Source organism: Sinocyclocheilus grahami, unplaced genomic scaffold (genome assembly GCF_001515645.1).
Source record: "Sinocyclocheilus grahami isolate Dianchi unplaced genomic scaffold, SAMN03320097.WGS_v1.1 scaffold280.1, whole genome shotgun sequence".
NCBI classification, from domain to species: domain Eukaryota; kingdom Metazoa; phylum Chordata; class Actinopteri; order Cypriniformes; family Cyprinidae; genus Sinocyclocheilus; species Sinocyclocheilus grahami.
Window position 1 is genome coordinate 1,782,703 of NW_015505459.1, and position 11,451 is coordinate 1,794,153.

At 36.7% G+C, this 11,451-nt stretch overlaps 1 protein-coding gene across 5 annotated transcripts in view; it reads left to right on the top strand.

The window, feature by feature from the left end:
- The first annotated feature begins 5,788 nt into the window (after positions 1-5,788).
- The window catches only part of LOC107600231 (G protein-activated inward rectifier potassium channel 3-like), a 12,221-nt gene continuing 6,558 nt past the window's right edge, over positions 5,789-11,451 (top strand). The window contains exons 1-5 of one of the 5 annotated variants that reach the window (XM_016292077.1): positions 7,816-7,828; positions 7,930-7,986; positions 9,680-10,079; positions 10,371-10,584; positions 10,893-11,094. In XM_016292077.1, the coding sequence (XP_016147563.1) occupies positions 9,785-10,079; positions 10,371-10,584; positions 10,893-11,094 (711 nt within the window). In that variant the 5' untranslated portion in view covers positions 7,816-7,828; positions 7,930-7,986; positions 9,680-9,784. Of the gene's footprint in view, positions 6,172-7,595; positions 7,864-7,929; positions 7,987-9,679; positions 10,080-10,370; positions 10,585-10,892; positions 11,095-11,451 lie in introns of those variants that run through there. The other 4 variants (XM_016292076.1, XM_016292078.1, XM_016292075.1 and 1 more) reach the window with 4 other exon arrangements.

Consider the following 11,451-nt stretch of genomic DNA (forward strand, 5'->3'; position numbering starts at 1 on the left):
CTCCTTTTCCCTGGTTTTGCTGGTCCTAGATGATGTGTTTACTAGATTAGAGAGCTTTGCAAAAATATAGTTTACATTTTTGACAATACAAGCAATCAAGCAGTTAAGATTAGCTATAAACCACCCTAATACACTGTATATGGATAAAGTTGGACATCTTTTTATATCCAAGAGCTTGTGATGATGATGCAATCTTTTTTTAGTGATAATTTTTATTCAGAAACATAATTTTTCTGCCCTGTTGCCATGGTGAGGTAATGAATGTAGTTCAACTTTAATGGTAGGTCTTCAAGAGTGACGTTTCCAAGTCAGCAAATGCATTTTTTCCACATGCATATAGTGCATAATATCCAATTGTCTATGGTTATTCTTGACTGGAAATCCTTTTATATCAGACTGAGACTGAGCCATTTATGCTGAAATATTTATTCAGGATCCTGCCTGTCATGGTGGATTCTGGTGCAATTTTTTAACATCATTACATTGTTTCTCTTCCACAGTGGCATCTGTTTATTTGGTTTAATCGGAAAAAATGGACCTGAAACCCACTCACAATAACAACAACAAATTACTCACGGAGCAATGCTTTTCAATTCATGACACTATCAAGTGAGTAATATCTGGAATAGAATTTTATATTCTTAGTATCACTTTAACAGTTAAAACAGAAAACATACTAGATTTGCTTTTAAAAATGTCAGTCTATATATTGAGAAATGCTAATAATGTACGCACATGCATAAGAAAAAACTTTCATTCGGCCCAAAAGGGTCCTGTCCTGGATATCGGTCCTGCCGTTGCTCTGGCAACCAGCTGATTCCATCAAATCCCTGAGGTGGTCTTCTCCTCTGTGTACTCATTGGGAATGATAAGCCTGTCGCCAATTTCCAGCACCTGCTGCAAATGCAAAAACTGACCATGTTCACATCTGAAATGCTGTTTACAAAAGGACCAGATCCTATTTTAAGTAGAAACGTTAAACATTAAAATCATACAATATTTTAAACCATGCAATCCATCACTAACCCTTGTGCTGTGCTTTACCTAATTTTGTGTTACCAGGTCAAAAACGCCCAGCATTTTAAAGATTGCTTATAAATCTTTAATGGAGGGAAGTCGTGGCCTACTGGTTAGAGGGTTGGACTCGTAACACAAAGGTTGCGAGTTGGAGTCTCAGGTCCGGCAGGAATTGTAGGTGGGGGGAGTGAATGTACAGCGCTCTCTTCCACCTTCAATACCACGACTGAGCTACCCTTGAGCAAGGCACCGAACCCCCAACTGCTCCCCGGGCGCCGCAGCATAAATGGCTGCCCACTGCTCCGGGTGTGTGTTCTCGGTGTGTGTGTGCACTTAGGATGGGATAAATGCAGAGCACTAATTCCTAGTATGGGTAACCTGTATTGGCCACATGTCACGTCACAAATCTTTCATTATGCTAGATTATCACCAAATCTTGGATTCAATCTTTTTGTCAACTTGTTTATTATTCAAATAGCAGGTTTTGTATTACTTTTAGGAACTGATTGATTGCAAGCCTCACTGATCTGAATTTATGCACCTCGGTTTTTGAGTGAATGGCCAAAATTACTCACAAATAATGCTTCACTGAAAAACTGTGGTGCATAAGCTCAAATCAAAGTGCTTTTTGCAAAGTGCAAAAATTATTTTAAAAAAAATTCAGTAAGTTTCAGTCAAAAACATTAACTAGCATTTTCAAGAAAAATAAAAATGACTGGAACACAACATAAGGACTAAAATGAGAATGAAAGTGTTCTAGCTTTAATATTCCAAGTTCAGCATGCTGTTGATTACAACAGAAAATAATTTAGACTTGTATTTTAGTTTGTAAATGTGTTGATCGAAATGTACTCATGAAGCAATCGTTGTAAGCTTGCCTATAAGTTATTTATGCTGTTAACTTGTATTTCACCGGAATCATTCCTTTAAACGTTAAAATTCAGATTCATAATGCTGACAGCTTAAACTGTGTTTACGTATGAATGAGTATTTATGAATATATCGTAATATAGGTATTTTAGGTATACATAAAGGCAAACACCTCACATGCTCACCTACATCACATTTAAAAACAGTCTTTCCAGCAGAGGTCTTCAGAAACCAGTAATACAATGTCTTTCGTTTGCTAGCACTTAACGCATTTGCAAACTTAGTGATGATCTCTTCCAGGTCAGTGGCAGAGTTAAACAGTCCCTCCAGTCCTCTCTCGTCAATGCTTGAAGACCAGGAAATCGGACAGCAACCAACCAACCAGAGGGGTAACAGAACACAAAAACACTCCGCGCAGATCCCAGACCAAAAATAAACTCTATTTCCGTGGAAAAAAAGTAATATGACAGTGTTAAATGGACAACCTTTGTAAGATGTTCTTCTCCTCATTAGATGTCCATTCCCTGCCCAGCCTGTGACTGTTTGATCTCAGACGCATCCAGATGGCCAAACAGGAGCAGAACATGAAAGCAACTCGTTAGCTTTCAGCGATACGGCTTAATCAAACCCAGACAAAACTCAATCAACGTAAATGATCCACTACCAGAATAAAGAAACACACAACTCGTTTAATCAAGATGTTTCTAAACTACCAATTCGAAACTCAAGTAGTCAAACACTCCAAACACAAAGACACACATCGTTTTGCAAATCAGATAACACAGTGCTCAAAGAAGAGCAAATGAAATCTAAAAGCTTGACAGATTTAAAAGTCCTGAGGGTATGTTCAGAATGTCATACTACCTTTACTAATGCACACTACTATTTTTATTGAGCACTATGTATGCTGTGCACAGTATGTTGTTTTTCTGTATGCATGCAATACCCAGATTAGTTCTAATCTAAATTTACTCAAACTTAGGCCGTCCAAGATGTAGATGAGTTTGATTATTGGAACAGATTTGGAAAAATTCCATCAATTAACATCTTGTGACTCAAAAAGCTGCAATTTTGTAATAACGTCATAATGATAATGTAATAACATTGTAATAGACATTTAAACTATTGGTAAAGTCCTCTATCCATAATATTGCTTTCTCCAGTGATAAAGTCGCTTCATCTGAATCAGGAGAGAAATGTGCACCGTTTACAAGCCAAAACAGTCCAAAAGAGTTCTGAGCAAATATGTGGGTGGGTTTTGATGTGAGAGGACAACAAGGAGATGGACTTTTTCACTAGAGGAAGCTTTATAATGGATTGTGGACTTATGGATATATTTTGGCTAGAAGCGATGGTTAAAACACATTCATGGTTTTGTTTATTACAAATCCACAGCATTTCACTTCACAAGATGTTAATTGATGGAGTGGAGTGGTGTGTGTTACTTGTGGATTATTGTGATGTTTTTATCAGCTGTTTCATTCTGACGGCACCCATTCACTGCAGAGGATCCACTGCTGAGCAAGTGATGAAATGCTCCATTTCTCCCAATCTGTTTCCATTAAGAAACAAACTCATCTACATCTTGGATGATCTGAGGGTGAGTACATTTTCAGCATATTTTTATTTTTAGGTGATGTATCTTCAATCAAAATTTGATCAACCTGCAAAAGATAAAAAAGCAAAATATACATATTAGTCATGAGCTCATGCAACAAAAGCCTTTAGCGTGGCATACTGTTATACACAGTAGGCATTATGCAGTTTATATTGCAAAATATGCAGCATTATTCCATTTCAAACATACCCGAATGACTTCACAGAATTTTACCAGCAGTAAAACAATCTGTTTTAAATATAAGGTGCCTAATTTTAGCTGGGCAAAGCTTAACAGTACAACTAATAGTTTGAGTAAATGTGTGGTTTTGGCACATTGCTGTTGCAGGAGCATCTGTTTCTGTTTTCTTGCCATTCTGCCTAGATTAGTATGAATGTCATTGTTCTTGTTCAGGCTGTGAGCTGGAGTTTATACTCAAGTTGTATTAGGTGTCTGGAAGATTCAGTAAAGCCATGACCGCCGTCTTCTATGGTATGTGTGATGATTATTTTTACAAAACAGATTTTAGTTAAAGAAAATGATATTTTGCCAACAAAATGTCTTTTGCTGTGCATAATTTTGTCTTCAGCACAGTCACAGCTTATTTCATTGGATATAGAACTTCTAACAGGATCTTTACAAGGACATTTTTTCTAGGGGTCAGATAGAACACATTCTGTTCCTAACGGCTACTGACATGGACAAAGAGTTACTGAACAAAACTGCCATCAGCGGGATATATATATATATATAAAACGTATTTTCACTTGTCCTACATTCTGCACTGTATGGAGACGTGGAGATGCATGTCCTATGACAAGCTCACAAATGATGTTACCACTCGCAGAGCCTCTAGTCTCAGTTAGGGTCAACTGGCTTGATTGTTAAACAGACTGTATGGCTATCATTAAAAGATTTAGCTCAACCAAATTCGCATTTATGAGATGCTTCCCCATTAAAGAAAGCTCTCATGAGACTAACTGCAACCCTGCAACTACTCAAGATTCTTGTGTAAAGATGGCGTGGTGACAGATGGGTTGTATTTTTAGTAGCTCTTGAGTTCTTAAGATGCAACCTGCAGATGCTTAACCATAAGGAATGATAAATCCACTTGCTTGCCATTTTTTTTCAAATGTTTTTGGACATGCATCTGACTTCCCTTATTAGGATGGATGATGAGTGAAACATGGTTTTGACAATAAAGATACACATTAGCCCACTTCAGTACATTATTACTACAAATACTACATACTCTTATACTATATATTACAATATTCATTTTTTAATATTTACAGTTTTCAGAATATGGTTGAGAATGTGGAACACATTTGCCAGCAGAGGGCATTATATTTTCCTTAAACTGTGTGTTTGTTTGCTATGTGCATTATATATTTTTAATACTATTTTAAAAATAATTTTGTGTGTATGTTTGAAGAAAAAAATCAATCCTCTATAACACTAGCATTCTCTATTCTTTTTCTGTTCTGTCTACTTGTTTTCTTTTTATTTATTATAAAAAAAATTTGCTACATATACTGCATTAGACTAACCAAGACTTGTCACAGCATACATATTATTATTATTTACATATTATTGCTCTTTTGTTGGTTTTGATTGCTTCTATTGTCCTCATTTGTAAGTCGCTTTGGATAAAAGCGTTTGCTAAATTACTAAATATAATGTAAGTGTGTGTGTGTGTGTAAATATATGCTGCTGCAATGATCTCCCACTAGCAAATAAATTGGCATTTCATCATTAAACACAATTGCTCGCTAATTAATCTACCAAATTAAACCTAATCAAATTGCATTCCTAAAGCACATTTTAACTAACAAGCACTGTTATTTAACAACACTAAAATATATCAGGCTTCAGGTTTAAAATGACAATTGCTGTATAATTTCTTAAGAAGGTGATTTTCCTCATGACATTTGAATATTATATTTTATAATATTATATCACATCATATTACTGTGATATATTTATGAATAAAATATGTATTCATCAATTTGGTTGCATTAAAATAATTTTAAAATAAAAATATGATTTATTAAATGTATGAAATATATTTATGCAGTATATTTTAAGTAAATCATTATGGTGGCTCATGTTTTTATGATGTGTGAGAGATATTTTTGAGACACTGACCTCATCTCCACCCCCTCTTCTCTTCTCCTCCCCTCTCCTCCTTCTCCATCCCACCTCTAATTGCCTTCTCCCCTTCTGTATCTCTCTCTCTCTCTCTCTCTCTCTCTCTCTCTCAGACACACACACACACACGCACGCAGACGAACACCTGCGCAGAGCCGGTGAATCACGCCGACTTCGCTCTCCAATCTCTCATCCATCCTGACAGTCAGATCGCCTCCATTTTATTCAGGAGACTCTCCTCGGTGGAAAGAGATTGCGTTTCGATTAATATTTCACAAGTTCCTTTTCGCTCTGAGTGGATTGGCTGGCTCTCTTTTGTTTCCTGGAGGTGAAATGATGCTGAAGTGATGCTGCGTCGCTGTTTCCACCCGCTGTAGACCAACATCATCATCATCCTCATCCTCATCATCGCCGGTATGAGTCTGATCGAAGAGCCCAACATGAGAGATTTGGACTAACAAACCCGCAGGGCTGTTGAAGATCTCAAGATCTTTAAAACGCTGAAGTTAACGTGCTGGAGAACGCCTCAGTGGCAGGTAGGCTTGGTTGTACGCTACTACATACACTGGCTGATGTTTATTTGCTGATCAAGACATGTAATTAGTTAAACATCAGTAAATGTGCATGCATTATTTGGTTCTTTCCCCTTTTGGTTTCTTGCTTTATGTGATTGCATGATTGCTGGCAAGTATTTTACATTTTTAAATACTGATTGGGACTGAAAAATTAAATGTAGGCTAACAAAAAGGAGAACAACAACAATAATACATAAAATAGAAAACGTTTTAATTAATTGCATGAAATTATTATATTAAAAAAGTATGTAAAATATGTTAAAAGTATTTTAAGCATAAGAGAGTGGAATATATATATATGATTTATATATACATAATAAATATACACAGTACACATACATATATTATGTAAACAAAAACTTTTATTTTGGATGTGATTAATCGAGATTAATCATTTGACAGCACTAATATATACGTATGTACGTGTATAAATATATACACACACACATTAGGCTATATATAATGTTTATTAAGATTGAAAATTATTATTGTTTTTATGGTGTATGCATTTTTTTTTTAATTATGTAAAAAGTTAATGTTTGATATGCTGTGTACTAATTGTTATACACAAGGTAGTATTAGTATCTGATGGGGTGTGTGTGTGTGTGTGAGAACATATATATATATATATGTGTGTGTGTGTGTAATTGCAGCTTGGTGTCACATCTGACACTCTTTTCTCCCAAAAGACCAAAATTAGAAAACATGACAATCCCACTTTCCATCAGGACTGTGAACAAACCACCCACACAAACAGACCGAAAAACAGAGACAAAAACAAATACATGGATATACACACACTTTTTCTACATTTTACTTTCACATTTTACTTTGCAGTATTAATTATGGAGGCCTAGCATGGTATATCAAAAAATAGGTTACTATTTTACTGTTTATTGTGTGTTATATACACACACCCAGCAGGTTTGTCCACAATGCAGGTCATTTTTTCGTCTGTGCTACCTGCTCCATTCAGTTTAATTCAAGTAGGATTGATTTATCTGTGTGTGTGTGTGTGTGTGTGTGTGTGTGTGTGTGTGTGTGTGTGTGTGTGTGTGTGTGTGTGTGTGTGTGTGTGAGAGAGAGAGAGAGAGAGAGAGATTGTGTGCCCATGGCAGTCTGCGATATCCAGTCTCTTTTGACAATCCTGTATTCCAGCTCTGTAACGTTACTCCAGTATTTTGCATTGAACACATGAGCATGTCTTCACACAGATCCACTCAATCCATGAAAGATTCACGAGTCTAAATGTGGCCCAGACCAAGAAGGATCATGATCAATCTTCGAGTGGGCGTGATTACTACAGCCAGACTATCAGAGCTAAATATAGCGTCTCACCGGACTTCGCACCCTGTGTAAACACTGCAAACAGGATCAGACTCAGTCAGACAGATGTTACCGTACTGTAGAGATGATGTAGCAGTGAATATGCCATTAGATGAATCAATGGTGATGTGATATGTGATTTTAGATGCACGATATTGGGTATATGTGCAGTGAAAGCAAGTAGACAGTTTTTAGCGCAGGTCACACCACTGTTTTTTTTTTTTGCTATGATGACACGGGGAACTGAGACTGGCTTTGTTTATCTTTCTGAGAGGATCAAGGTTTTTGGGTTGTGCGTATTGTGTTGTTTATGGAATGTTTTGGCTTGTAAGTTAAAGTTGATTGTGTGATTTCTGGGGCAGTATGAGGCATTGTGAAAATAACTGTTTTCAGACAGGTTTCCCGAACACGAAAAGGCACTGATGGCCTTGTTTTGTGACAGTTGCAATGGTCAGGATGCTTAAACTCACCAAGTTGTGCTTTGTTTTTATTTTTATTTTAGTTTAGTTAAATAGTATTTTGTGTGGAGTATTTTTGTCCTTTTCATTATTTTTTAACATGGCTATATAGTTCAATATTAAATTCAATATTAATTTTTTTAAATTATTAATTTCAGATTTAGTTAATTACATCAAGTTGAACTAAATGAAATTGAGAAATGTTGTCTTGGAAACTAGTTGGAAACTATTTACTTATTTATTATTTCCTCTATGGACACTTATTTTAGTATCCCTGAGATACTATTATGTTTTTTTATTATTATTTTGAATAGTTTTTTATTTTATTTTATTTTAATATTTTAAAATTTTAATTTATTTTTAAAGTTTAACTTTGAAATTTTTTACAATTTTGTGGTGTGTTTGACACATTTTTTTTATTTTATTTTTATTCATTTCTATTTCAATTTTAGTTATCTTAGTAGATAGTAGGTTTCTTAAGTTCAGTTACAATGGAAATCTGTGGAACTTTGCACCAGGAAAAATGTCAAAATGCTGTTTTGAAACTGTGGCCCCATAAATTTACTATATAACGCTTAACATGAGATTAGACTAAGATCCCTTACTACCATTGTGTTTTCAACATTACATCCACTTTTCTCCTGTCATGACTTTTCAAGGCATTGAATTCTGCTTTGAAAATATAGCAAAGATAGACTGTTTACATAGAAACAAAATTCACCTACCAGAATCAGCCTTGATAAGTAATCCCACAGCACGATTTAGACAGCTTTATAGCTCATATAGCACGCATTTTTATGAAAAAATGAATATGGGCTTTCACAGACTGCACATTTATAGACTGTCTTGTCCCATAGACCTCCATTGTAAGTACATTACAGTAAACACAATGAAACAAATCACAATTATTGTCTTTGGCAATCAGCAGCATCTTTGGCTTGGATCTTCACTCCTTTTGAACCTCAAACAATTCTTTAATTGTACTCATCTGCGTTCTCAAATGCATCGTAAGCCTAAGTATATTGTAGAGACAGTTGGTGGCAATGGTTTCTACGATCTGCTTAGGCTTACCATGCTTTTGGGAAACTCAGACCTGTATATTTAGTATCATGTGGACGGTTGCCCATTTCTGGGTACATTTGTATGTGTGTGGGCATCAGAGCTGTGGATTAAGTGAGCCTAAATCCTCTAGCTGCCTTTTCACCTTCTTCTGAAAATGTGTTTAGCTGTTGAACCCGGAGGTTAATTCAAGTCAAGTTAGACATCCGTATATCAGTCTGCTCTTTGGGTTTGTGTGTTTTTCTAAGAGCCCTTCTCGGATGTTTGACTGTGTATTGAAACGACCTTCATCAGCTGTGGGTTTGATATGGAAAATGTTTTTTTTAAAGGTTGAATTGCATGAAGTCATCAATGTAATCTACTTAAGTTAATTTCAGGCAGTTAATTGGATGCTTAATGCATAACGGCGGCAGTGAATGAAAGGCAAGGTTAAAATGAACGCTTAGCAATAATCAGCAGTGAAATAAAGCCGTTTCCATTTTTGGTGGTTGCAAATTACTTTGATATTCTGAGAATGTCATCAGAGGATGTTATAAAACTGTCAGCCCATTGGTAAAACTTGTTAATTAGGTCTTTTTCGATTTTATCAGTGTCTATTTGTGTCTCTCTCACTGTCTTTTTCACAGAAATCAAACAAAGGCACAAATGAAACACTGCAACTGAGAATAAGGCATTGAGAAACATTGTTACCACACACAAATTCACTTATTACTTACACACACACACACACAATGGCACTGGACAACACCGGTTTCTCCTCGTGCCCTGAATCCCTGTCCCTCCCAGTTCCAGAGAAAGGGGAGGAGCCTGTGGAGGAGGCCCCAAAGGATGCTCCGCCCACGGATGTTCAGAACACATTTGAGGAGCTGGGGCATGTCGTAACCACGGAGACAGCCCCGCCCACACAGCCACCGACCAATAACAGCATGTCCTTCCAGGCCAAGATGGCTGCGAGGGAGGCGCAAGCCAATCAGCCCAGGAAGAAACTTCAGGGGGCGGGGCAAGAGAGGGGCCGGTTTGGATGGGGTAAGACTCAATTACTTTAGATGATGTAGGAGTCGGCGGCTGTCAAAGATTTTGTTCTGCTTACCTGTAATGAAACAGACTGACCTACTCCTCTACCACCTCAACAGGAGCACAGTGTCACTGTTCTTCTGCTTATAAATGTAGCCGTTTCTTAGTTTTTGAATGTGTCTCACTCAGTTTTACTTCTTGTCTGTTTTTTGGTATGGATTGTGGTAAGCTGCTCAGTGACGGTGTTTGCCTACTTTTTGTGTCCTTTTTTACACGCTCTGATTTTTCGGTGTTTCTCTCCAGGGCGCAGCCGGCGTAAGAGACAGCGCTATGTGGAGAAGAACGGCCGCTGTAATGTGCAGCACGGTAACATGCGCAAGACGTACCGCTACCTGACGGATATCTTCACCACTCTGGTGGATCTGAACTGGCGCTGCTCTCTGCTGGTCTTTGTCATGGCGTATGCAGTCACCTGGCTCTTCTTTGGAGCAATATGGTACCTCATTGCATACTGCAGGTATGAATAACATACACAAACACACAGTTTTATGTCTTTTAACCTTTTAGATCATAAGATTCTATTTTTGAATGCAAACAAAAAAGCTTTCTGCTCATAGCTGCAGTGCATTTGTGTCGTCCACACTTAGATATGAACACAATTAATCTGTGTGGGTGGACACTTGAGAACAAGCGCTCCACTTTGCGCTTTAGGATGCAAGAGCCAATTTACTAAAGGAGACTGTGTGATTTTAAAAAAGGACATGTTTTCACATACATCTCTGTTGCTGTTGGATGATCTCTCTCCCTTCCTCTTTCGTATGGCAGGGGGGATCTGGATCATTTGGAGGACGAGGCGTGGACTCCATGTGTGAATAATGTTAATGGATTCATCTCTGCGTTTCTTTTCTCCATTGAAACGGAGACAACCATTGGCTACGGTCACCGTGTCATCACTGACCAGTGTCCAGTGGGCACCATGTTACTCCTGCTACAGGCCATACTGGGATCTATGGTCAATGCATTCATGGTAAGATCAAACACAGGCCACCTTCCACAAAAATATGGCACACTTTGGAGTCCAATTGCTTTTTAAAAAAGATAAAGAATCACAAATCTTGTGTTTTTGCTGTGCAATCTAAGAATTATATTTTCTACATTTTTATAAATGTAGAAAATTTATCCATTAATCAAGCCCAGCCAAACAATTTTTTTTTTAATAATATTAGGTTAGCTTTATATTATTAATATTAGTATAATTTAATATTATTAATATCAATATTTAACATTATTTATTACAAATACTATTTTAGGTACTATTTGCACTCTTTTTGTAGAAAGTGTCATATATATATAATTTAAATAAATAATTAATTATTATAATTAT